The sequence below is a fragment of the Prunus persica genome, chromosome G6 (assembly GCF_000346465.2).
Source record: "Prunus persica cultivar Lovell chromosome G6, Prunus_persica_NCBIv2, whole genome shotgun sequence".
NCBI classification, from domain to species: domain Eukaryota; kingdom Viridiplantae; phylum Streptophyta; class Magnoliopsida; order Rosales; family Rosaceae; genus Prunus; species Prunus persica.
In genome coordinates, this window is record NC_034014.1 from 20,542,498 (window position 1) to 20,570,314 (window position 27,817).

General features: G+C 36.5%; 2 protein-coding genes across 9 annotated transcripts; one reads left to right on the plus strand and one right to left on the minus strand.

The window, feature by feature from the left end:
* On the minus strand, positions 407-13,799 carry LOC18773199 (kinesin-like protein KIN-14B). 3 transcript variants are annotated; one of them, XM_020565954.1, is made up of 23 exons: positions 13,394-13,799; positions 12,964-13,087; positions 12,569-12,655; positions 12,202-12,372; positions 11,968-12,074; positions 11,319-11,450; positions 11,025-11,203; positions 10,077-10,238; positions 8,967-9,058; positions 8,519-8,670; positions 8,062-8,235; positions 7,366-7,512; positions 6,652-6,825; positions 5,956-6,027; positions 5,301-5,356; positions 4,964-5,186; positions 3,997-4,188; positions 3,670-3,861; positions 2,995-3,345; positions 2,517-2,615; positions 1,702-1,842; positions 1,428-1,586; positions 407-976 (listed from the first exon to the last, which is right to left on the minus strand). In XM_020565954.1, the coding sequence occupies exons 1-23, from the start codon at positions 13,622-13,624 to the stop codon at positions 632-634; spliced, it is 3,762 nt and encodes a 1,253-aa protein (XP_020421543.1). In that variant the 5' UTR covers positions 13,625-13,799; the 3' UTR covers positions 407-631. The 3 variants fall into 3 exon arrangements, with proteins under 3 accessions (XP_020421543.1, XP_007208135.1, XP_020421542.1); XM_007208073.2 differs by having other exon boundaries at positions 407-1,087; positions 4,964-5,183; positions 13,394-13,798; XM_020565953.1 differs by having other exon boundaries at positions 407-1,087; positions 13,394-13,798.
* Positions 22,730-27,590, plus strand: LOC18775017 (MADS-box protein SVP). 6 transcript variants are annotated; one of them, XM_020566728.1, is made up of 9 exons: positions 22,730-22,843; positions 23,360-23,607; positions 24,582-24,660; positions 25,242-25,306; positions 25,385-25,484; positions 25,567-25,608; positions 26,291-26,332; positions 26,417-26,574; positions 27,083-27,590. In XM_020566728.1, the coding sequence occupies exons 2-9, from the start codon at positions 23,426-23,428 to the stop codon at positions 27,099-27,101; spliced, it is 687 nt and encodes a 228-aa protein (XP_020422317.1). In that variant the 5' UTR covers positions 22,730-22,843; positions 23,360-23,425; the 3' UTR covers positions 27,102-27,590. The 6 variants fall into 6 exon arrangements, with proteins under 6 accessions (XP_020422317.1, XP_020422318.1, XP_020422315.1 ...); XM_020566729.1 differs by having other exon boundaries at positions 22,745-22,843; positions 23,367-23,607; XM_020566727.1 differs by lacking the exon at positions 22,730-22,843 and adding an exon at positions 22,907-23,230.

A 27,817-nucleotide genomic window follows, 5' to 3' on the forward strand; every position in this document is an offset into this window, starting at 1 on the left:
AAAGCTGGTATTTATAGAAAAAAATTCATTAATTTTTGGTTATTTTTTAAAAAAATTTCCGAATTTTTTTCAGTATTTTATTGCAAAAAAAATTGGCTGCCGTCGGATTGGAGGAAAAAATCCGATCGGAGAGCCCAGACAACGCCACGTGGCAACAAAAAAAAATAAAAATGAGTGGGCTGACGCCAACCTAGCCTGAGGGCCAGCCCGACTTCTTGGATCTCACTCCCAACCCAGGCATGGGCTCCTCGCTGGTACTGAGTTTTTTTTTTTTCTCCCTCCAGCCTCTGGCTGGGCTTGCCGCTGGAGTTGCTCTTAGCATGAGTATTGTTGCATCACTATTCTACCAGAAAGCGTCATCTTAAAATAAAAACTACGGCAACTGCAGGGCTGTTAGGGATGAACAAAGACAGAAATTTAAAAACTTTTCATAATAAAGAGGATGCAAAAATACAAAGAGATTGCTATATGCCAGTGATGGGTATCACTGTGCATGCATGAGTACGTGTAGATGATGCGTGGAGTATCACAGATTCACAGCTCAACAAATATTGGACAACCCAAAATGAAATAATCTTATAATACATCAGAAAAGCAAGGCAAATCATGAAGCTTGACAGATTTCTGCACTTTATGACCTCACATCTTTTAGGACACCCCCCTTTTCAAGTTCGCTGACTAAATCCCTCAACGACGGCACTTTCATGGCTAAAGTCCTGTATAACCTAGAATAACGAGCTCGCGTTCCATCTGCAGTCCTTGCCAAGGCAAGCAAGCTTAGAGCTTCAGGGAGTTGGGAGAATACATGTTTCATCTCCTCCAAGCTCATGCTTTCCAGAACAGATGGCCTTGGGACAACCCTCACAACCTCACCCCCTTTAGGTTCTTGAATCTTGGCATCTGCTTTAATGACTAGTTCTGCATTAGAGTTTGCTCCGCACTTGATGATAAATGGCGTCGTAGCGCCTGTATTGAACTGCAGGACATTCCACTGTGCCACGTCAGTTTCAGTACCGAACCCTAAATCTGTAGATGGTTTGAGAGCATGAGATTGCTCTTGAAGGTGATCATCTTCTTCGGGAATAGACTGAAACATAGAGATGATTCAGGGGGTGAAGTAAGAGATTAATAATAAACTGCATTGTCAGGAAAAAGCACTAATGCACCAAAAGCAAACTTAAAAACCAATTTTATACAGTTACCCATCAATTTTACAAGAAGCAACCTGTGTTAAAAAGAAAAAAATAGCATGTGTGTGTGTATCTGCAGGGAAATATCTTCTAACCAGATTGTCTGGCAACATAAGATGCTTAGGTTTCCGGACAATGTTGGACCATTGATCAGGTTAACTTTTTGACTGAATGTGTTCAAATTCAGTCTGGTAACATAAGTCTGACAAGAGTAAGTGTTAAGCATTTCATAGATACCTGGATCATATGACGAGCATCAGCAATTTGCCTTTGCGCACATGGATGATCAATGTCAAGAAGGGAAGGCATCCGTTCAGCAAGTTCATCCAGAGATGCAAGCATTTGCTTCTTCTTACTCTTGCTCAAGGTGCTCATAGAGGATTGTCTCACTATATCCTGTACAAGAAAAATGTATTACATTTTCTTGTTTCAAATTAACAATAGCCCAATCATCAGGTATCACCTGGAAAAAATAAAATAAAATAAAATAAAAAGGTGCAAAGAGGTAAACCTTGACTTGTTTCACTATGCCATCAAGGGAAATGAGAGATGCTAATCGTGCATCTTCAGCTGCAGTAGAAGGATTTTGAATAGGTGGACCACCATCTTGCAATGTCAATAAGGCTACGTCACTTCTTATTTGTTGCAAAATCTGATGAAACCAAGAAATTAGCATAATATCCAACAATTGGTCCAAGAAGATGATAGAAACAAGGATCATTTCAGCCAACTTGTTTGTCACCACAGGAAATGGAAACATAAAAAGAAAAGAATTTTGACTTGCATGCCAGTGGATGGTTTATTGAATAACTTGTCAAGCATAGGAACTCTGATATACCTTTTATTTTTAAATCTATTTATTCAGTTGAGAGACCTAGATATCAACTGAGGACACAGGAAACCTCCTTCAGACGAGAGGTTCTATGCGTGATCTTTTAGAAACATAAATTTGAGATGTCATTAAACAAGAGGACAACCATAGAAAACAAACAGGTTTAAAATGAAAAGGAAAAATAAAGTACAGGCAAAATAACTTCCTGAGCAAGGAGGAAAAAGGAATGTTCCCTGTCTGACCCAAGCATTGATTGGCATCATGAATTTCCAACCTTTTAAAATTAGAGAAAAGGAACAAAAACTAAGGTAAAAACTTGTATATCCCAAGGATTACATCCTTTTTGTTACAAGGATTTCTTCTTCTTTTCTGTTGAACACGCAAGTTTGCATTTATGAAGTGCATGATAGATTTCAGACCCAAAAAAAATGTACATGAAATATGCAAAATATATACTTTCTAAGATGTGCACAAATATCAATAAAAAATATTACCTTTCTCCTTTTGTGATCAACAGATTCGAGAGCTGATCGCAATTTTGCAACCTGTGCTGCATCTTCCGCCCCTTCTGATGCCAACGTACCAGCAATATCCTGGAATATGGAGGGGGGGGAAAAAAATCAACAAAAACCAATAATTCATTGATAGAGATGCACAGAACAAGTAGGCAGGCATCTCAATTACATAATAAATAAATAACAATTTTATGGCATCTCATATTTGAAGGAAAATCATGCACGTCTCGCACCAAATTTAGCAAGTAAACCACAAATGTGCTAATGGACATAAATACAACTGAGATGCTACCGAAAACTAATAGAAAGCACGGGTATATGGACCACCATTAAAAACAATGGAGATTTCCCAGGTTAATGTAAATAAGTCCTTAGGCCCTCAACCATTTTAAAGGGGTTGAAAGAAATATTAAGCCAACTATTTAAAATAGGAGACTAACCCAAGATCCAGACATACCTTCAGGTGCTGCAATTGAGAACTATAGACCCGCTTTGAATACTCAGATAGAAGTTGACCAAGAGCATCTGTATTAGGAGGCACTGCAGCACCAAGTCCAGCCATCCAACCATCCATGATTGCAGTTGAAAGAAGCTCCAACTGACCAGTTGTCCCTCCTGATGCATCATCTCCAAGAACAGAGAGAAAGTCAAAATTTTCTGCAAGCCAGGATCTAAGTTGGCGCTGCAGCTCACCAGCTGGTGTATGAACAAAGAGAGCAGCAAGAGCTTTGTTTCCAATTGCAAAACTTTTAGCCTCCTCATTTATTTCTCTAAGCTTTCCAGCAGTTACCTGCTGCCGTGGAGTATCCTGTACATTTGAGTGCTTAGGGCCACATCATATAAACCATTTGCAACAAAAGAGAATTCTAGCAGAAAATGTTTAAACTAAGTAGTGATAGTGAAGAAGCACCCAAAAACAGAAGAATGAGAAAGACAGGTACAAGAAAAGTAAAGAGAATACATCTGACTTCCAGACTTCTCCATTAAAACAGAAAATTGACGGAAGAATAGCTAGCCTTCTGCATGTGTATTGGGATTCTCTTTTCTATTTATCCTTTCTTTCTTGTTTATATCAACAGACAGGAGCAAGAGAGAGAGAGACAGAGATACAGAGCATAAAGATGGCAGCTACCTGATCAAGACCGCGTATCTTTGATACAACTGATGAAAACTTGGACTTCTTTTCTGGCTTTAGATTCACTCTGAAGCCTTGGATATGCTCATCAACATAGTGCACAGGAGATCTTCCAGGGCTGTTACCTCGGCTGGAACTTCTACTACGTCCAGTATTAGCCTTCTCCAGAAAATTCTCAACGGGAGAAACCTATAAATAATAAGACGGAAACAGCATTAAATAATATGCATTTGACATCACATTTCTTGACCCCAACCCCCCAGGAAAAAGAGAGAGCATACAAATAGAATGGTAAGGTCTCTATTGTTTCATAACTTTCATTACCTTGATGGACTGCAGCTCCGGTGATCTAGCAAGCAAAGATCTAATATACAAAATTCTAACACGGGATACAAGCATGGTGTCCATCACCCTCTGTGGTTCCATTTTACGAACAAAGGAGAAAACAGCATCTCTTATTTCAGCAAGTATTTCATGCTCCCTAGAAGCCCCTGCTTTGATTACTGCAGCCAGAACCTGTAATTTGTAAATATAGTTACTTTTGGAATTTCTACTTCTAAGATACAAATTACTCAGGATTTGCCGTAGGTGTACAAGTTCCTGTTATTGACAAACTGTTGAAACTTCTGTATATAGAAAGACCAATAGGTAAAATACTTTAAGCCAAATAGCAGAAAATCCATACTAGACAAGTGAACACATATCATCACATCTTAAGCTTTAGCTGCAGAATAATTATCATCAACCATTAACATGTTCCGACCAAAAGAAAGATTATGTGCTCAAATGAAACCTGAAAGACTAATAAAGCATTACCATTCTGACATCATGATCCACCATACAAGCTAAGTCAAGCCAAGTAAAAAGTGGTTTAATTTTTATGATCCTAGGTATCGTGCAGTAATGTTTTTGTTTTCAGTTAAAGAAATAGAAAGAACAAGGAGAGGAAAGTGAGAAGGGTGATGAGAGATCAGATAATATATAGAATGGTTTACAAGAATCTTTTTTATTATACATACTTATGAATCAATAATTTAACAAGCTCCTCTATGTAAAGCTCACCAACACACCACAACCCCCACCACCCCCCACCCCCCCCACCCCCAAAAAAAAAAATTTATCAAGAAAAAAAGCCTCAGTTAGTATGACATTTTCAACATCAACTAAAGGTGAAATGTTGAAACTGAAGTTTTAATACTCACTTCAAAATAAGAAATGCATGACAACACCATATTATGTCAGTATGATTACAAACACAAATGAAAAGAAAAATTAAAAAAACCACGCATACCAGCATCAAAAGCTTATTTGCTCCATCTGAAATGGCAGCAAGGCTGTCATGTTGTTCAGGATCAAAGTCATTCAAGGCAGACGTAAGATATTCTCCTGCAGGGGTTGTTTTCACTTTATCCGCACCTGATTTCACTACAGCAACTGTACCCTCAGTCTTGTCTGCAGCAAGTGCTGGTGATGAAGGAACAACATCCATCGAATGCCCCCTACTATCATTCCTGCTTTATGGTATTAAAAAATAAAGTTTAATAATTCTTTTAGGAAATAAGGGCTTTTGAATAAAGAAAGATAAGACAAAAATTACATTAACCACAAAGTGTCGCCAAAAGTCTTACCTCACAAGGTCCCGAGACTGCACATTTAGTGGCCCCTTGGATAATGGACTTGACAGCTAAATATACAACACACACACACAAACACATATTAGAAGTATGGAGCAATACCCTAAACAAATCACAGAAGTAGAATTGCTTAAATTTCATAAATGAGACAAAAAATCGTGAACATAGTTTACATGATCACATGAAATCAAATAAGGAAGCAGCTTATTATCTAACAATGGATTCGAATAGGACAACAGAATTCTGCAAACTCTAACTTTTTCATAGAATTTTGAATTTCTCCTAAACTTTTTTCAGTCGGTCCAAATGGCTTTACAAAACAGAACCATCAATATCATACGAATAAATGAAACAGCTACCATAGAGTCAGATTGCTAACTGAAAACACTTTCAGCCCAGAATCTTCAAGTGTTTTATTACAATAAACACCCAGAATTACATCTAACAACTGCATTCCTCAGATTTCCATGAATTACTGAATCAAGAAAAGCAATGAATGCAACAATAAGCACAAAAGATGCCACAAGAAAATAAAACCAAAGGACTGTAGCAGATACTTGAAATGCTTAAAAAATAATCAACTGCACAAAGATACATCTATAGCATGAAAGCACACAACCACATCTAAAATGAGATAAATAGAAATTACCTTTGGTGATCCAGCCAAAGATGCTTTTTCTGTCAATCTATCAAATAACTTCTCATTTTCTTCATGTAACCTCTGTTGAGAGAGAGAGAGAGAGAGAGAGAGAGAGAGAGAGAGAGAGAGGGGGAGAGCTTTTAGAACGAAATATAACTATATATAAAGGAGCATATCGATTGAGATTTGAAATATAGATTTAAATAGATGATCTTTTCATGTGGCACACACAAACAATGACTTGGTAGAGGATACCAAGTCATTGTGGAAGAGACTCCTCATAACACAACTTTTTGGTCCCAAGGAGACCAAAACAGGAGCCTGTGGTACTTCATTCTAGTTTTTGCAGTCTAATGGTCTTCAGACTACTGAGCACTGTTAACGGTAATGTAGCATGATTACTATTCATGTGGCACTTTTCATGACATTAGCAGAGTTGTTAGCTAGGTCATTTTGGGTCTATAGCTTTCTTATTTTTACAGATTTAATGGATTGCCATTGTGAGTTTAATTCTAAATGTCAATATTTAATGTCTTGAAAGGTTCAAGTCTCTACTTAGGCTCGTGAACTTCTAGTTTGCATGGGAAATGAATATTGATACAGGCTACAAATAGCATCAATAAGATGTTCAAGGATACAAATATGAGGTCATGTAATAATGATTCATGATCATTAATGCATCACGTTTATGGTAGAATAGCACACCTCTATTAATGCATCACGTTTTTTAAGCTCCTCTTCCAATTTCTTAGTAACTGGTGGAGAATCCATGCCATCCCCAATTGCCTTGGCATTTGATAGATATGAGCCTAATGCTGACTGATCTTCACTGGAATGTTGGGCTTCACTGAGTCTGGATTCAATGCTTTTCATTTTGGCCTGAATGAGACAATTAAAGTTAGAGAACACCATATGGTGCAACAATATTGCAAAGTAAATTTATTTATTAGGAAACATAAATATGAAACTTTCATACATTAGCATACGTCCATCATAATTCAACTCTTTAATAATGCAACAAAACTGAAACCTCTAGACATTGACAAATGAATATGTGCCATAGTTACTTTAATGAAGAACCACATTAAGCAACAGTTGAAAACATTGATATTCAAATAATATCAGGGGCTACCTGCCCAAAAAAAAATTATAATATCATGGGCTGAGTTAATTATGGAACAGTGTCAAAAATAACCATGCTGCAAAAGACTAACTGCTGACCCAAATAAGCTCCAAATGATTCAATCATATTATAGTGAAACACCCATCCCAAGTATGTAGCGTAGGTTACACTTAAAATATGAATGTAACACAACAATAACATTGAACAGGTTTTCTACGGGAGTTCCTGAACATTTCAAAATAAATATTGAACGCTCAAAATATAAATGAGGAAGACTAAACAGACACATGACCAACCTGCAAGGCCTGAATTGTAGAATCTCGTTGTTCTATCTGCACTTTTTGATCTTGCTCCAACTGTAACAGTTGAGCTACTTGATTTCTGAGCTGCGCATTTTGTTCCCTTTCTATCTTTTGCTTATCTGCAAGCATAATATTCTCTGACTGCATCAAATGAGAATATTAAACCAGTTTAGCAACATGCTTACTAGAAGAAAGTACATGATCAGTGTTGAATCACACATGTAGACAAGACAGCGCCAAACACCAATTTAAAATACAGAAAAGCCACAAATACATTCCCCGGTGATACAGTGCAAAATGTCAAACATTACCAAAAACCAATTTAGAATACAAACTACAAATGCATTCCCCAGATATAAGATGAAAATTGTCAAACATGGTGACAAACTAGAAAATTGGAATGTGAAAATAGATAGATCAAGAAAGCTAGCGTATAGTTTACAAGAAAATTTTATGATAAAACTGAAAATCATTAAACTAGATGACTAGAGAGGCAACTCTGGAGAAATTCCTTAATTGTATTGTACATTCAAATCTAGTGATTAACAGTTTGAACAATAAAGGAAAACACATTAAAATTGGCTTATATCAAGAACATGTCCAAACAATTATTTGGGAAGAAATTTTTCTGACTTTCACTAGCATGCAAGTCAATTGGAAAACTGTAGCAAATTCAGGAAGTTATAAAACCTTTAAATCTGACTGTAATGTATAAGAAACTTTCCACGCTTTCTGGACTTCATTGAAGAGTAGGACACATTGATCATTTGCATCCTTGAGTGAATGTTTAAGTCCCAAAACCTCTTGTTTCAAATCCTGACTTTCTTTTTCCTTTTCATACAACTCCTTACGTGCATCATTTGCCTACAAGAACCATCACAAATAAAAATTCAGAAGAAATGAATTCATAACTTTGCTCATAACAGTGTCTTAAACAGAACAAATTCGGAAGGTAAGAAGTTATTTATTAGGGGCTCCATTCTTTTTTTTTGGTCAATTTAGTATATCCAGTATTAATCAAATGTACATCATTTTGATGCAATTTACTTGCTTCGATGTGCTCGTGTGACAGAAAACAAAACTCAAGCGTCCAAAGCAAAATATTTATAGTATATATAGAAAGAGGGGGGGGAGAGAGAGAACTTACAATATCTCTCCATTTCTTTATGGTATCTCGATTCCCAAGGCCTAGAACAGCATTTCGAGCTCTAGAAGAGAAGTTGAGAGATAATAGTGTCTCCGACAAATTCGCAGAATTTGGAACGACATTAACAATCATCAGAGTTTTTGAGTTTCCACCTACAGAAGTTTTTTTCAATAAGAAATCAAAGATAGTTCTCCAACCAGACTGATGAAAGACAATTAATATAAATCAACTGAAAAAAAAAAACCAAATGATAATGCCAGTCAATCATACAGTGGAACAGAGGGTAACGGACACCATGATCAATCTGACACAAGTAACCATTGACCAGTTACCAACACATACAACCATAAAAAGCATTATACACTACTTCTCATTCTTTATTTTCGCTTCATGGTACAAATACACAGCTATATCAGTACTAACATAAACAATAAGGAGAACTGAATACCTAGCGAGTCTGCGAGTACTTTTGTAAGCATTGAATTTTCATAAGGAATAGCATCCTTTTTGGAAGTCAAGGAAGACAAAACATCTCCCAACCTACATGCACAACATCAATTGCACTAACATTTCAGTACATGATGGCAGGAGTAAATTCAAAAGGTACAATATTCGCACATGATGATGTCATTGCTTCACCAATCTATACAAAAATAAAAGATAACAGATCGATATAAGCAGCCACCATGCAAAAATTCAGTACGGGTTGGAAAAGAAAATCTGATATACTGTTGGGACCAGCGGAAAATCACTTATTTATTTATTAACCATCCTTTTAGTAATGTGAACACCTATGTTGCACAGATCCTTCAAATTTGGCCATATGGAGTATTCAATACGGATACGGCCGCATACATATCAGGTACAGCATTTGGAGTATGTGTTTTTTGGGCACATTTAACTTTCAAATAAAACAAGGATATGCGGTTGTTAAGAAAAAGACATGGTCAGGATACAAAATGGGTCCTTCTGAAATTTTATAAAAGGGGTCTACTGTTCAAAAACTAATTTTAACCGGCCACATAAGTCTCTTCTCTTTTGTGGTTCAACAAAATGAGAAAGGGGTATAGGTTTTCAACGTTTCTGATTAAAGAGAAGAAATAATACATATTATATCTATAGAAGATTAATGTTCTCTTGCCAAAAAAATGCTTATGTTTCCATACTGTGAATCTGTACCACAGATTCTGACAAAATTCAATTTGATCAAGGGTCTAGATTCACAATTTGCCAGACAATCAGACAAACATTCCCTTTTCCCATATATATATATATATATATATATTATTTTAACCGTTGTATATGTATCCTAATTTTTGGAGATATTCGTATCGTCTCTAGTATCCCAAATTTGTATCCGTTCAACATTGGTGATCACATGCTAAGAAAATAGATTTGAAATGCCATACTATGGTATCAAGATCATGCAAAATGAAAACCGTATATCGTTCAAAAGTTTAAGACCAATGTGAACCATCCTTAAAATTATAGGCAACCTGAAGGGCTAGAAACCAAAACTTTTCAATATCAGAAAATGAGATAAGTCATCCAAACATACGCTGAAAGTGATTTCATCACATGCAGCAAGTCTGTCACACGCTCACTGCTGTCATCTTCAGCAATTAAACCTTCACTTCCAGCCAAGTCAACTAGAGAAAGCTTGCTGTATGTGTTTTCTCCAGTGATCAAATTGTTATAATATATATGTATCGTGATGATCCTGACAATAGTGAACAAGAATCTATTTTAGATAAATTAATAAACGACCACTTGTAACACATAGACAAGCATACATAAAAATTAAAAAAAAAATGGATGACTGCATATACTGAACTTCTTTTTCTAGTTTTCCAACTTAATGGTACAGTTATATTTCCTATCCACTATTCCCTTTCTTCAACTGTTTTCACTCCTAAAAACTGGACAGTGCAACAGTGGCCGTTTGTCAAGTTTGGAGACTACACCGGTAAGTAAAAAAGAAACCCTGTAATAGGCCACTTGATTTTAGCTTCAACCAAGTTGGTAAAATGTCAGACAATATTCCACCAAGTCAACAGCAGATCAAAGATGTCAGCAATAAATTTATTTTAACTATGTAGCAATTAAATGTATTTTAGTAGATGAAAGTGAACAAACTAGTTCAAGTTGTTAAGATCAATTAACTAAAGACTATCTTTTCTCTCAAAAGGAACAAAACTTTTAGCGTGCTCAAATAGATCCTTTTTCCAGAAAAAAGGTGTACAAGTGATAATGACCACTTTCTCCTGAATCAAGTGAACGCACAGAAGTGATGCGATAGAAAAGTTGAGAACAAATTGAGGATCATAAAATAAAATAAAATAAATAAATATTTCACAGTTTAAGCATGGCCTTCTCATTCAGTGATCTGACGGGACTTTTTCTAAGAGAAAGGTCAAGCTTACCATAGTACTTTAAACTATGTTACTAAAAGTACGACCTTACACTATAACAGACATATAACGAGCCTACAAAATTTGGAACATACAAATGAGAAACGTTGAACTTTGATGGATCATTTCCTCGGCTCTGAAATGCATCTTTTAATGCTTTAGAGAAGTCCAGTGGGTTATCAACTTTTTCCTGCACAAGTTCTACAAAGGACTCCGGTGATCCCATGCGAATCTTTGGTAGAGCATCTCCTGATTCTGGGAGTAAATCCCTTATCTACAAGAGCATGGAAGGGATCCACATCAAACCATCATGAGGATTCCTTGCTCAAAAGCCATTCAGACAAACATAAACCAGAAATCATGACAATTTACTATCAAAAAATAAGTACCTGTTCATTGTAGAGCTCAAAAACTGTAACGGAGAATTTAAATCTCGACGTAGAAGTTGAATCAGAGTTGGCCAAATCAAATAGTTCCTCGAAAGAACGAGCATATAAACCACGATCATGGCTAGATCCTTCCTGAAAAAAGGTTACAGAAGGCCAAATATCATGAAACTCGTGCACAACTTGAAACTAGTTTCATAATAAATAAAATGAAACAACTACCACTAAATCTCTTACTGTACCAAAAACAGTAAAAGGCACACCACTCATTGTGGCAATTTAAATTCATGCTCTAGTACATTGAATTCCATTGTTTATTTTGTGGTAAACCAGTGGAAAGAATTATCCAGATTACAAAAAGGAATGTAACAAACAATGAAAAGCCCACCACGCTTTAAGGTTCAAATCTAATAGTGAAGAATCACTTCTCATTTATTTTTTAAAGTCCCTAATACATCAACGTAGAATTTTTAATCAATTCATTTTACAAATTTGTAAAAGAAAATATCAAGTTACAAGGCCCTGAACTGGCTAGAGGAATAGAAGTCAGCATACAAGTACAAATTTATATGCATCAGAAACACATTCCAGCAAAGACACACACAAACAAATGCAGAGGGAGGAAAAGGGGAAAAGGAGAAAAGAGAGCAACCATTGTGTGTGTCTTTCCTGAGTTGGTTTGTCCATATGCAAATATAGAAACATTATATCCATCCAATGCTGATTGCACCAAAGGTTGAACATCACGGAAAAGTTCAGCTGACAAACAAAAGTAAAAGATGTTTTAGCCAAAGACAACTTTAAAATAGGAGAGTATGTTTAATATTTCACCTAGCACAACCACAATAGGAAGGTGAAAACAATGAAATAAGAAAGTTATGCTCACCTTGTCCAACATGAGGTCCATAAACTCTGTCAAGTTCGAAATCCTTCTTGGGGTTGGACAAGGCATCATCACCAGTATTTACACGGATGTTGTAGTCATCAGGATATTCAACAATTGAGGAACCTTCATCCTCAAATAATGGTCTTGCACGACAATATATCTTTATGTTTCCTGGAATTAAAGGCTAGTTAGAAAATACAACCCCGTTGATCTTACAATTTAAAAGTGCTTATGTGTGGCATGCCTTTTTTTATGGGTATGAGTGACTGTGTGTGTGTGTGTGTGTGTGTGTGTGAGAGAGAGAGAGAGAGAGAGAGAGAGAGAGAGAGAGAGTCCCAAAAGGAGAAAACTCACAGAAGATGAGTACCTTTGGCTGTCAATAAGTCATTGAACAACCTTCTCTTCTCATTGATCAGCGGGGAAATTCTAGCCTCAGTTTCAAGGGCAAATTGATCTGGCATTTTTATGTAGACAAGTTTTCAAATCCATTAAGATAACCCAGAACATAAAAAAACCTTACAAAAAGTTACGCTGGGGTGAAGGACATTAAGTTTTCTTGAACTAACTAATCTTAAAGTGCAAATACATCACAAAAGAAAAAGAAAAAAGTAGTTTTATTTTGTTGCAATGTAACATCAAACCTTGTACCCATGTCAAAAAATATCACTCATCTTGAATTTAGACAAAAGTCCCATACCACCCACTTCAGAAATCCATTAAACCGACTAACGCACAATCAAACAGCATAACCAAATCTCTTACCTAGCTTTCGGGTTTTATTGGCAAGAACACCAAGATAACGTGTAACTCTTTCGAGTTTGGCATTAGAGTACTCGTGCAACTCACTTGCTTCTTGTCTCAACTCCAAGTAATCTTCTCTAGCAAGCTGTCCAAAAAGAAATGTTGTAGCAGACCTCCTAAACCCAACATAATCTTCACATAAAAACAGTAAAATAACTTCAAAAGGCTCCAGAACAGATGCAACCACTTATTCTCACTAATACAATCTCTCACATTATGCAAAAAGCGTTCACATTCTCCAAGCCAAATTATCATAATTTCAAAATGCATTTCCAACAACACACACTCTTGAACCACAAACCACGGACTTTAACACTGATTCAGCTCAAAACTCCATTAATCACAGCCTCATACCCTAACTACCAAAAACCAAAATCAAACATCGCATTACCTTAACTTGGTCCTTGAGTTTCTGGAGCTTAGAAGTCACAGAGTGGTTGGAGAACTCAGACTGAGCCAAAGCCGAGGCAGCAGAGATCGAGTACCTCCGAACTAAAGGCGCACCAGGCTTGTAATCGTCATGGTCGAAGCTCGAAGCCGTCGACGACGAAGAAGACAACTTCCTCGGTTCAAAGCCACTGACCTCCCAGTTCCACCTATTGTTGTTCCTCTGCTCCGCCATTGCCGTCTCCCACACAAACGTAGCCCCAAAGTTTGAAAACCCAAAATTCAAAACCCCAAAAGAAGCCAAAATTGCTTCTCAGTGGCTCTGGCTTGGGCTCTGTGGACCTAGAGAATAGGGATCATCTAATTTCAGCCATTTTCTTTAAATGTTTTGCTTTTGGGATATATAAATGGAGTGAAGGCACAGGTATGTATGTCTGTACTTTACTGCCTTGTGGTTGGGCTGGGAACGACGTCGTTTGGACATTTTGGGGAACACTTCTCGGCTTTTTGAGTCACAAAATTTTTGCGCTCGTTATTACTTCACACCTCGCTCTCAGATGGGGTTGCCTTCGATTGTAGACTTGCAGTTTTTAGATAAGGCAGCGCACGTGACTGTGCGTGCGGATTGTTCAGAACTTCCTTGTTGGGTCTGAGAATTTGACTTTTCACCAACTGTTAGTTTCTAGCCCGAGTCTTCGAATATTTGGTCCTAAAATGTTAAATTCTTTGGGGTTTTAATTGAGAAAATGCCACCTTTATGTGTAACATTATGTACCACTTTGTATGGATGGGGCTCTACTTGTATTATAGCGGTACTTTCTATTAATATCATCATCAATTTAAGGAGTAAAACGGTCAATTCATATACAAATAACCAATAAAATTATCTATTTATTTTAACGACAAAATTGATTGAATGACCAAATTGTCACGAGTAACACAATTGAAGGACACTCGGGTATAAATTGAAGGACGATTACAATTAAAAACCCTTTTTAAAAATTTAAATGGTACATTTTATTTTATTTTATTTTACTGGGGATAAAAAGTAAAAGAATGAAAAAACAAAAACAAGTGGATTTGCATAATGCACTTGTGTGGTGGTGGGTCATTTGGCTTGAAAGACCCGCCCAGCTCAATTCAAAATTTGCTGTTTTGGTCCTTGTTTGCTCTTTATACCCAATAGTAATGATGATGGAACACTTGGGGCTTGGTGGTATTTGGCCCACACCATAGACAAATTCGATAATAATAATAATCAATCCTGCAAATGTACAGATTAATCAAACCCAAGTTGCTATGATATTTTAAGTAAATTATGCCTTTGATAAATAATATATATATATATATAGTTTATGATTCTATTAGATGGACAATTATGTAGAGCGCAAATGACTTGAACTTGAAACAAGCGTGCATGAAAGCATAATGAACATAGTGAAATAAGCGTAATTCTCACTTATTTTACCTAATTTTCACTTAATAATTCCATGCAAATTATTTTAGAGATTAATTTTTTATTTTTTGGTTGAATTGGAAAAACAAGGCTGAATAACATAAAGCAAAGCAAACTAGCCCAATGGGTTCGTTATATTGTAATATTTCAGAAATTTAATTTTTTGTAATAGTAGAGATGTTTTTCTCTCCTATTTTTTATGTCTGGAGATTCGAACATAAAACTACTAATCTGAACATCAAAATATTTTTAAACTGGACTAGAGCCCATTAGCATCTCTCTCATACCGTTTGCACATGCCATATTTCTTTAATATTTTAAAAAAATATTTATGGATAGTTATGGATCTTCTATCAGTTGGGCTTTGTATATGGGCCATATTGAAAATATAGTACATTTACTAAAGTGGTGCCAGCGAAGGGACAGTTCTCACAGAGGATCAAGTCCAAAATGTCTAGGGCCCGTTTGATGGGCCTCGGACCGATTTCTACCAAAAAAGAATTTCATCCTTTGTCTTGTTTTGGTGATTCTTTTTTATTCTTGGTTACACAATAATTAGCTGGTTTTACACAATAATTTCTTTTTTTTACCGTTGGGATTTAACAAAACAATCTCAACTGTAAGAGCTTCTCCAGCGCAGGAGTTTGGCCCGGGCAACAGGCCCCAATCAGCCCAAGTCTCGCTCCAGCGCAGCCAAAGCAGCTCGGGCAAGCTGCGGGTCCCACAAGCCCGGGCAGGCCCAAGGGCGAAAATAGACTGGGCTCGAGCCCGAGTTCTGGTGACGTCAGCGCTGACATCACGACGACGTCTGACGTCAGCGCTGACGTCACCACCAACGGTAACCTGCCATGTGTCAACACCAGGTGGCTCCGATTGGATTTTTTTCCGAAATCCTACGGTTCTCATTTTTTTGGCCAAAAAAATTTTAAAAAAATCCGAAAAAATTCTGAAATTTTTTTTAAAAAAATACCAAAAAAGTATGTATTTTTTCCCTATAAATACATAACCATTTTATCTACTTTCAACACCAAATCTTCATACAATTTCTTCTCCATACAATATTTTCTACTGTCCACTCACATAATTCATTTTCCACACCAAATTTCCATACAAACTCATCTCCTTCCAATATTTTTTACTCTCTACTCATATTTTCCACTTTCCACACCAATTCCATACAAACTCTTCTCCTTCCAATATTTTTTACTATCCACTCACATTTTTGTACTACTTTCCATTTGTAGAAAATAAACAAATGGTATCTTCTGTCGAAATCGGAGGCTCGTGGTCAACCCAGGAAGATATTGCATTGTGCGAGTCTTGGGTGAACGTTAGTCATGACCCTATCACGGGCAATGAGATGAAGTTCCATCATATGTGGAGCAAAATTCATGGAGAATTTTGTCAAAGATCGGGTTCCATTCGGACCGAAATGGCTTTGTCTAGTAGATGGAAACTTCTAAACAAAGAGTTAGGGAAATGGAGAAATGCCTTGACAAAAGCAAGGGAGAACATTCGGAGCGGTGCGAATCTTTCCGATGAGGTAAAATATTTTTAATTGCCATTTTAATCAATTTAATGTAACTTTTTTTTTATTGCATATTCTATTTCTTTTTGTTGCACAATGTTTGTTTTATTTTTGCATTTCCTAATTGGCTTTATTTATTTACATAATCAATTTTATTCTTGCATTTCAAAATAGTTTATAATTTCATGCATAATCTTTATTTTTGTTTTTGCATTTTCAATTTGTCTATATTTATTTACATAATCAATTTTATTCTTGCATTTCAAAATAGTTTATAATTTCTTGCATTGTATATTTTTTTAATGCACTTCCAATTATTTATTTTGAATAGATTATACAAGCACAAATGTGGTTCGGTGCCACGGGGCAAGGGAAAAAAAGTTTTGTGCATTTCCAATATTAGGAAATTGTCAAGGATTGTTCCAGATTCAAAATTATTCCTACCGCACCCCCGGTTGTGTTGCATGAGACACCGCTCCACGAATCGCCATCAACCGATTCGCCATTGGACTCCCCAATGGAAACGGAGTCACCACTCCCACGTCCGCCGAGACCTATTGGGAGAAAGGCGGCAAAGGCCAAGAGAGGGGCCACTTCGAACATTGATTGTGTTCAAATATTCGAGCAAATAGCTAAGAACAACTCTCTAAGATTTGAGAGAGACTTGAGGAGAGATGAAGCGGACAAGGCACGATTGGAAGCCTTTGCAATTGAAAAGCAACATGCAAAAGAAAAAGACGACGATGACAGAGAGATGAAAATCATGGCCATGGATACGAGCCATATGTCTCCTGAAACAAAGGCCTATTGGAAGCATAAACGAAGGGATGTGATGAGAAGAAAACTTTTCCATGACGACGGACCTAGCAATACGGATTGGCTAAATGATGAAAACCATTAGATTGTATTGTTGTATTTTTTTATAATTGTTGTATTTTTTTTTTAAATTGTTGTATTATCCTTTAATTTGTTGTATTGTTTCTTTTTTATTCAATCAAAAAAGCATTCAATAATTGGACTATTTATTAAAAACATTTGAGCATTCCTCACAAAGATTAATTAAAAATAAACCTTCATTTATTGCAAACAACACACAAAACAAACCATACATAAAAGCATAATAATAAAAAAGACCTCGCAATAATTCCACAAAACACCACACACAAAAACAAAGCATAATTCCAAACAAAGCACGAATCTAGCCTTCATCCATTGTGATTGCCTTTCATCTGCCACAAGTGCTCGATCAAGTCAACTTGACGTCTTTCGTGAACATATGAAGATTGCATTTCTTGATAACGATCAATCATGAGGTTGTTGAATCGACCATCCTGAAGTAACGGTTCGGGCTCCATTGGTAGTCCATTTGGTCCCATCGGCCTTTCATATATTCTTGTCAACGCCGTGTTCATAGGATCGGGTTCAAATACCTCTGGAGCATCGTAGTCATACTCATCCTCCACAATCATATTGTGGAGGATGATGCAAGTCATCATAATACTCCTCAGCACCTCCTCGTCTAGCATCCAAGCAGCACCCCTGATAATTGTCCAACGACCTTGCAAGATACCGAAACACCTTTCCACGTCTTTCCTGTAACCTTCTTGAAAGGAAGCAAAGCTTCTTTCCTTCTCGGATTGGGGATTCGGAATTGTTTTCACGAATGTCGTCCACCTAGGATAAATTCCGTCGGCAAGGTAGTACGCACCAGAGTATACAGTATTGTTGATTTGGTATGTGACCTGAGGGGAATGACCTCGCAATACCTCGTCGAACACCGGGGATTGACCAAGGACATTGAGGTCATTCTGAGATCCGGCAACCCCGAAAAAGGCATGCCAAACCCAAGTGTCGAATGAAGCTACGGCCTCCAAAATGATACTTTTTTGGCCCTTCCGATTCCCATACTCTCCTTGCCACGCAGTAGAACAATTCTTCCACTGCCAATGCATGCAATCGATGCTTCCGATCATTCCTGGGAAACCTCGAGCCTCGCCTTTTTGTACAAGCCTTTGCAGGTCCCTCGGAGTGGGTTTGCGAAGGTACTCCATCGTGTACAAATTTTCCACTACATCACAGAATCTCACTAAGCACTCTAGGATAGTAGATTTTCCCATCCTTGCAATCTCATCCATCTGCTCTGCAGATGCCCCATAAGCAAGCATCCGTAAAGCAGCTATAAGTTTTTGCTCCGGGATAAGACCCAAAACTCCAACAGCATCATGCTTTTGAATGAAGTATGTGTCGTAATTACAAATATCATGTAGCTGCATTCTATATCTCTCTCGAAACTTATGAGCAGGATAAACCGAATTTGGGATAAAGTAATCCTCCAAGAGATTCTTACCCCGAGACTCTCTGCGTCTGTCCACATTCGGGGCACGACGACGATGGTGTTGGCTTGATTGATTCATCATACACACCGCCACTACTTCAAGCATTTCTTCCTCTTCTTCATCGGCGTCCCGATCTTCTTCCTCACGTCTACGCCGGATTTCTTCCCATTCTTTATGTTGCCTCTCCAACACCCTCCTGAAGTTTGACATTGAGACTATAATGTGTTTTGTAAAATCTGAGAAATGAAGGAATATATCAGAGATGGTGTGAGAGGAGTGGTGTTGATAGTGTAGTTTTATAGAGGGATTCAGAAGATAGAGATGACACGTGGCACAATTTTAGAGGGTGAAAATCTTATCTGAAATCTGAGATCACTATTTGTAAAAAAATATCTGAAAATCTTATTAGACATGGGACACGTGGCACAATTTTAGAGGGTGAAAATCTTATCTGAAATATGAGATTATAATTTTTTTAAAATATCTGAAAATCTTATCTGACATGGGACACGTGGCACAATTTTAGAGGGTGGAAATTTTATCGGAAATCTGAGATTATAATTTTTATTAATGAATATCCGAAAATTTTATCTGGAATAAGACACGTGGCAACCGGGATTCTCATCCGAAAATCTTATCCGAAAATTTAATTACAAAAGATTATCAAAATTAATGATTTAAAGTATAAAAAAATAGGAAATAAAGTACAATGAATAGTAATTGTCTTAGACTTGCCCTAGACTTTGCCCTTGTGGGTGGAACCACAAATGGCAAGGCTGACACTATTCACGTGAATAGTGGCAGCCCTTACTTGCCCTTGCCTTAGACTTTGCCCTCATGAGTGGAGTTGCTCTAAAAGAAAATTAATCTGCCCAAATTTAAATCCAATAGTAAAATTAGTAGAATTAATTATTCTAGATCAAATTAATTCGAAAAATGAAATCAATATATGTGCCTTTTTTTTTAATGGTTAAAGTTTTTTCGTTTTTGTGTGCATGAGTTGAAGGCACACACACAAACTGAACAGAAGTACGGCACCAGAAAAGCCATTGCTGCCTGCCAATACTAATGAGTTGGGTTGGGAAGGCAGCCAACCCAAGAAACCAGAAAAGAGGCATGATTAATTATTAAAGTAAAAATAAAGGAGAAAGAAATTAGTGGTGTGAATCACATACACCGTGCGGTGTGATTGAGGAGGTGAGGGAGGGGACATGCTTGGCCAGGTTTAGGTGTAGAGGCCAGTCACCATCGCTCACTGGTTTCTCCGTAAAAAGCTAACATAGCAACACAGACAATCTCGAAACCCACCGACCACAGGTCACATCAGCAGTATGGGCATTGGGCAAATTATCCTGTACGTGTGTGTCTTCATTATCAATCACCTAACAACCACCACCACCACCATCCCAATAAATGATGATAAAAATCAATCTCGATTTCTTGGACCACAGGAGTCCAAGAGATTGTAGTCACCCACCGTTGGATAATAATTCAATGGTTGAAATTTTTTTTTTAAATGAGTGCAAGAGTGAGTAAACCGTTGAATTTACATCCAACGGTGAGTTACCATAAATCTCTTAGACTCCTGTAGTCTAAGAAATCAGGACTGTGATAAAAATATATTAATTTTAAAAATATATATATAAAAACTCTACTTTTACGATCACAACCACAAGTTTCTATTTTGTTTCGACCACAAAAAAAAAAAGTTTTTATTTTATCATATTTGTGGTTGCAAAATTCCTTGCTAATTAATTATTTAACAATGATTTTGGAATGAAATCTCAACACCCTACATATTTATACTCATGAGTTGCTTTAGAGGTTCAGTCATATAGGGTTGTGTGGGCATATATTGAGATTATGTTTAATTGTACTTATGTGGACTAGTAGTTGTTGGTGCGACTTTTATCCCACTTTAGTTTGCTTTTATAGCGTGTTATTTTGTTGCTCTCTTGGATTTGGTGCTTTGACTGTCATGTTGATGTCTTAATTTGCATTATTGAAGAATTTGTAATGAAGTTGTTCTTTGATAAATAAATAAAAAGTGTTTTTTGAACGTTCTTAAAAGTCTCATTTTAGTTCATAAGTTCTCAAATCAAATAATGTGACCCTTCATTTTTTGGTGTGCACATTCATTTGGTTCATGATATTGTTTTCTAACAAAGCTTTCGAGAAAATTGGTTATGTGTTACCATTTGACCAACGTGAGTTTGGTTCATAAGAAATGGGGCTTGAGAATGATTTCTCATATTTGGTAAGTCCATGCATGAAATAGTTGCTTTGCACATGGGAAAATATGGGGAAAATGAAAGCTTTCACTGCCCTTGGGTTTCATTTTCCCTACCTGTGAGAAACTAAGATCAGCATTAAATGCACCTTTCTCATGACACAAAAATAATTTAGAATTACAATATAATATTATATGTATTTTTTATATATAATTTAATATGAATATAATTAAAAAATTAAATAAATTTTGTTTTACATTCCTACGCCAACCAAATATGAGGAAAGAAATAAGGTAGTATTTCCTAGTTATTTTCTCATCAAATCTTTTTCTTGAACCAAACAAAGCCTAAAGGGATACGTAATTAAAATATAGCTCATTTCAGTCCCACAACTCACGTTTTGCTCAACTATGCTATATGCTCTCCAATTAAGGTTTCACATTTGAGTTAATTACAAAACTGCCCCATCAACTGTCTTTAAGGTTTTTTGGTCCCAAGTTAGTCCTTGGATGTGTATTTAATAAGCAGAAGTAATGACTTTTGTCCAAAAATAGAAAAGAAAAAAGACGCGGGTATGTGACATAAATTGTGACATCCATTTCAACCAAATTCAAACTCAAAACTTGGTTTACACTAACGACGGGATCCTTCCCCAAAACTTTCTACAATAAGTCCCGTTCGGTAATATTTTACGGCCCATTTTCGTCGTTCTCGGTTCCTCTCCTTGCGCTCTCTGTGCGCGCCTCAACGCCCCCATCCTCCCTGCCCAATCACGTCTGCACTCTCGGCATCAACACTGTGCACCATTGCCCCAGTCCATCATCGTGGTAATCGTTCCCCTAACTTAGGGACTGGTTCGTTGACTGTCGTCCTTTCCCCTTCTTGCTGTTTGGTGGGTTGTCTATTGTTTTGGTATGTCTACGTCTGTGGTTGATATTGAGCAATCCTTTGGTAGCAGCCTGGTACTCACGCCTCGTGAATAGGCCGGCTTGGTTTTGGTTCTTCTGACGTTGCAGACACTTTTGTTGGTTTTATCTATATTGTCTTGTAGCTCAAGTTCTTACAGATCAACCCGTCAATCATGATGACTTGACTTTATTAAAACCTTTATGCAACTTTGGAAAGGTTCTGCTGATGTCTCTATTAAACAAATTGGTTTCAACAGCTTCCTACAATTAATTGGACATTCTTCATTGTTTGCGGGCACAAATCAAACTCATAACTCACTTTAGCCGCGTTCTATTATGTGAATGTCAAATACTGTAACCTGAAAAGATGAGAAAGACATTGATGAATGGAGAAAATGCTTTAGAATGATTCTAATTAGGGGCATATTGCATGTGATAAATTATATATATTCAAGATGAGATGAGGGGGCGTGGGGACTACCATGACAGAAACACTTGCTCATCAACGATTTTAAACCATTTTTACCAATTTAGTTTAAAAAAATAGTGAGAGAGTATATCTCGCACGATGAACTAGCTTTTGGTTTAGTTATATTTGTGTTTATCTAGTTAGATGAGATTTTAAGTTCGACTCACATGACATAATTTGTGTGTGTGAGAAATCTCTTTTCCCTTTAGTTTGTACCATTACGTATACTAAGAAAATATATATCCAAATTGAGCTCAATGCTTCCCTGCACTGCACCTCAACATTTCAGTTTTTCACACCATCGGTTAGACCTTTTTTAAAGTAACCAAAGGGCAAAAAAATAGTAACCAAAGGGCGAGGACGTGGAAAACAGCCAGTAGTTTGCTTCACCATAAAAAGGACCTTCCTTTTCCACACTTCCACAAACATTCCCTCTCTCTATAATTTTTTGTCTCTCTCTCTCTCCCAATCTCATTGGTGGCCTTGAAGTTTCACAGAACACTAAACCCCAGATTTACTCAGACTGGTAAGTAAATCATTAAATACAAAGCAAATAAAAACTTAAAAAAGCACCAAACAGATCCCCTTTTTACCTAATAATCTAGAAGCCCCTCCCCTAGCTTATCCTGAGAAATTGTTTCTTTTCTCCAATTGGTTGGTATATTTTTTATTTTCTGAGCCTTGTTGGTGTTGAAAAAGCTCTCTCTGGATCTAAGAATCTAGAGATGGAGATAGGTGATGGGTCTCTTTCTCTCTAAAATTTTGCATTTCATTTCATTGCATATTTAGGGTTTGCCTTTGCCCCCAGAGATTCTTGGCTAAATTTGGCAAAATGCCGCCATATCTCGCACCGGACCTGTCCCTCTCCAATTAGCCTTCGTTCCTTTTGCTTCTAATTTCTTTGCCTTTTCTGGTTAGTTTCTTGCTGATTATATTCTCTGACTGAAGATAACTAAACCCTAAAGAAGAAAGCAAAATATTCCATTCCAAACAAAGTTAAGAGTTTTCTTTCTATAATATATCATTCTCCTTTTTTCACAAGCTTGCAGAAGCAGCAGAAGAAGCAGAAGAAGCAGAAGAAGCAGAAGCAGAAGAAGAAGATCGATCGATGGCGAGGGAGAAGATTCAGATCAAGAAGATCGACAACGCCACGGCGAGGCAGGTGACCTTTTCCAAGCGGAGGAGAGGGCTTTTCAAGAAGGCTCAGGAGCTCTCCGTTCTCTGTGATGCAGATATTGCTCTTATCATCTTTTCTTCCACTGGAAAGCTCTTTGAATACGCCAGCTCCAGGTCTCTCTATCTCACAAACTCAAGCCCTCTATTTTTATTTTATTATATATATATATATATATTTTATCATCCGTAAAAATAGATAGGCTTAAAATTTGAGGATACGGTTTTGTTTATTTTTTGGGGGGTGAAAAATGAGGAGGAGGAAGAACCACGTCAATGGAAGTAGCTGCTCCGGTAGTCAAGCTATATTATAATAATATTAAGAGGGTGTATATATACATATATATATATATGTATATATATGTATGTGTGTATATAAATGTATATATAATAGGGTGAAGGGTCTGCAACTTGGATGTGGATGTTGTTTTCTGGGATGAATATAATCATATAATATACATAACAACAAACAAGGGATAAGACACTGTTCTTATTGGGGTCTAATCAGTTGCTGTTCGTATTGGCTACCGCCCATTTTTGACCATGGTTGGGTTTGTGACGCAAAAATGAACACCGAATACAAGTTTGACCAACCATGACTAAACAATTTACTACTTAGAAAGAAATCAAAACAGCCAAAATTAAGAAATTGCACCTTAAGGAGTTGATAAATTACAGCCATCTATTTTTCTTTTTCAAGTTTCCCTCTATTGGGTTTTGTAACAATGCTTCAAATTTGTTTGAGAAAATTTTGTTTCTGTTAAAAACACGGTCATAGTGTTGTTAATTCACGTGTTATAACATAAATAAACGACAGGTAAATATTTTAAAATAAATTTGTCATATCATGCTATAGCGTCACGATGACAACAAAAATTGCTCATATACTATATATGTAAGATTCTAGAGGGGAAAAACATTTTAAGTTTAAAAGTGTAACAAGTTGCAGCAGCATCTTCGAAATGCTAAACCAAAAAGTTGCACTAAAATGTGAATAACATCGCTTTATGTCTTTTCCATTTTTACTGCTATTTGCTTTGAAGCTTTCTAGTTAACCAGCTAGTGAAGTGTATTATTTTTCTTTTCTGAAGCATGAAGGAAATTCTAGAACGTCACAACTTGCACGCAAAGAATCTCTCGAAAATAGAACAACCATCTCTTGAGTTACAGGTTCGTCCTTTACATAACATATGTAGACATAAATGAATGCATATAATGTGATGTGTTCTCTCCTTCCCAATTCATTAAAACTTTGATCTCATCTTCTTGAAGTGTTTTGTATGGTAATCTTAAGCCTTGTGTTTTTCTTTGTTATCTAGGAAGTAACGGTTGAGCTAACCCTTCCACAATTATTAATCTCAATGATTCAACATATCGGTCCAATTCGAGATTTTTTTCCTTTTGTTTTGAAGTCTTGGATAGTATTTATATGTGAGCCCTAGCTAGAATGAAATCAAATTTTTCATTGAGTCGTGCGTTGTGGATGTGTGTGTGAGTGGATGCTACATGCACACTGCATGTTCGGTTAAGGAAAATGCTAGGAAAACGACTTATTGTGTTTTCTCAAGTTTCCGCTCTATGTAAAAGAGTCGGAAAAAGAGCTTATTTTAAACGAGTAATTCTTTGGGGTTTTGTTCTGTATACAATCAAAGTTTGATTAACAAGTGTCTGAATTTATTTCGGATTATATATTGTTTTTCCTATTTTTCATTTTTATATTTTGGTTTAAAGAATTATTAACTCTGATGTAGCTAGTGGAGAACAGTAACTACTCTGCGTTGAGCAAGGAAATTACAGCACAAAGTCAACAACTTAGGTATTTATAAGTCTCTGTTTCAAATGATAATTACTTGTTTATACTCCATAATTTAGAAATAAAATCTTTGACATATAGGCAGATAAGGGGAGAAGAAATCCAGGGATTAAATTTGGAAGAATTGCAGCAACTGGAGAAGTCTCTTGAAGCTGGATTGGGCCGCGTAATAGAGAAAAAGGTCTGTATTTAGTCTCTTGAATCTAGATTGGGGTCTCTGTATATGTGTGTCTAATGGAAATCTTTGTGTATGTCTTTTTCAGGGTGAAAAGATTATGAAAGAGATCAGCGATCTCGAAAGCAATGTTAGACTCTTTCAACTATAAAATCGCCTGCCTATAAAATCATACCTAAAGTTATCATCCTTTGATATATAACATTGCTTTCAGACATACATAATATCTGGGTTAATTAAAAGGCCGTACATATTATGTGTCCGGATTGGGATGTGTATTGGAATTATTCTTATTCCCGACTTCTCTTACTTTTACTAACACATGAGTATTGAAATTATTTTTTTTCCTAAAGTAATGTGAACTTCACATCACAATCTGTGATCTAGTACATGAAAAATCAGAAATTAGATTGATTAGGGGAGTAGTTGATCCAATTTCAATTCAGTTTCTATCATTTTCACGACTTCCCATGTTTCAAGTAACTAAACATATGTCAAAAGTTTAGGGTACTGCGTTACCAATACGAACTAATGTATCTGTATAATGATTTGAGGATCTGATTATGTGGATGTTATCGTCTTTGTTGTGCCCCGTCTGTTTCCTAGGGCGACCATGGGAGTAGACTTCCCTGAGCCTGAAAATGATTTCATTTGTAATCTTCTAACGCATTCCATTTATGCAAATGAAAGATGGTTCATGCTTATTTTGAAAGAAAAAAAAAAGCATGAGGTGAGGACAATAAATATTGTCCTCCATATAATTATTTTCCTCTTCTCTATTTCCTTGACATGATTTGTATATGAACGTGCAGGCGATGCGATTGGTTGAAGAGAATGAACGGCTGAGACAGCAAGTATAAGATCTCTCCATTAATTCTTCATCTATGTTTATGTTTCGAGTCTTTCTCTGGTAATGGTTCTTGGTATGGTTGTTGAAGGTGCTGGAGAAACATAATAGCCAGAAGCCGGTTCGGGCCGATTCAGAAAACATAGTTATGGAGGAGGGTCAGTCATCAGAGTCTGTCACCACCAACCTCTGCAACTCTAACAGCGCTCCTCAAGACTATGAGAGCTCAGATACGTCTCTCAAATTGGGGTGCGTTTAATTAGTCTAATCAATACTCTTGATATGATGCATTAATTTCTACTGATATGCCCTAATCTTAAGAAAATTCATCCTCTCCCAATCAACTCTCATGCGCTAGCTAATCCAAATCTCATGACCATTGTATACACCCGTTGCATTACTAATCCAATTCTCATGACCATTTTCCTAAGCAATTTTTCTAGAGTAAAAATTGTTTAGACGAGCCGAATTAATCTTTGCATGCCTATATTTACTTTGGCAAGAAAGCATTTTCCAATTTTAAATGGACATGTCGCTACTAACACCTGCCATGAAGTACGTTAGCGACGAACATTATACGGCAGGTAGAATCCACTTATTACATGAGTTGTAATCCACAGTTATAAATGGAGTGACTGCTACATAACGTGGTCAGCTAATTAATAAAAAAACTACGGTAATTTCTCTAGAAAAATTGCTTCACTCTGTATTTTTTTTCTCTCTCTAATTCTTCTATTGTGTTTTCTTTGTTTTGCAGGTTACCTTACTCTGGTTAATATGATCTATAGTTTGGGGAAAGTTGAGTTACTAATTGATGAGATATATGAATGTAACATTCAACCCCACTGTGTTAAAAAGAAGTACATGATTCATCCGAATCTTGGACAGATCTATCAACTATGTGATGCTAAATATATATCATCGTTCAAGTAATTATTTTTCTCAAATGAGGCGCAGTATGAGATGAGGGGACCTCAGAATAAAATCATATGTTGCGACGACTCATGTGTTGACTCCTATCATTCTTTTGAGTTGGATGTAGAGGCAGGCACGGTCTGGGTTGGCCTGTCTTTTAACCTTAATCGATGGACCACTGAATTGACAATGTCATCAAAGTAGCTTTTGGGGCTAGTTCAATTAGTGAGGGAGGGTGATGTAATGAGTTACAATTATGATAAGTCTCAATGGTTTGATACGTTTTAATAAAAAAAAAAGTTGTCATGCTTTTGTATTTATTTTGAAAATAAAAAATGTTATTGAGACTAGCCTCTTGGCGCGTGTGCCATTGCACTATTTGTTTTTTAACTAGTTTCTTTTTTCATACATTATTTTTTAATATAGATATATAAAAATATAAAAAACTAAAAAACCAGTAATAAGGGTGGAGTGAGGAGTAACTTCTTCTTCCATAATTTATTTTTTTGTTTTTAGCAAATTAAATTCTTACTATTTGACATAATTGTATTAAATTGTGGCATTCAAATATATATAT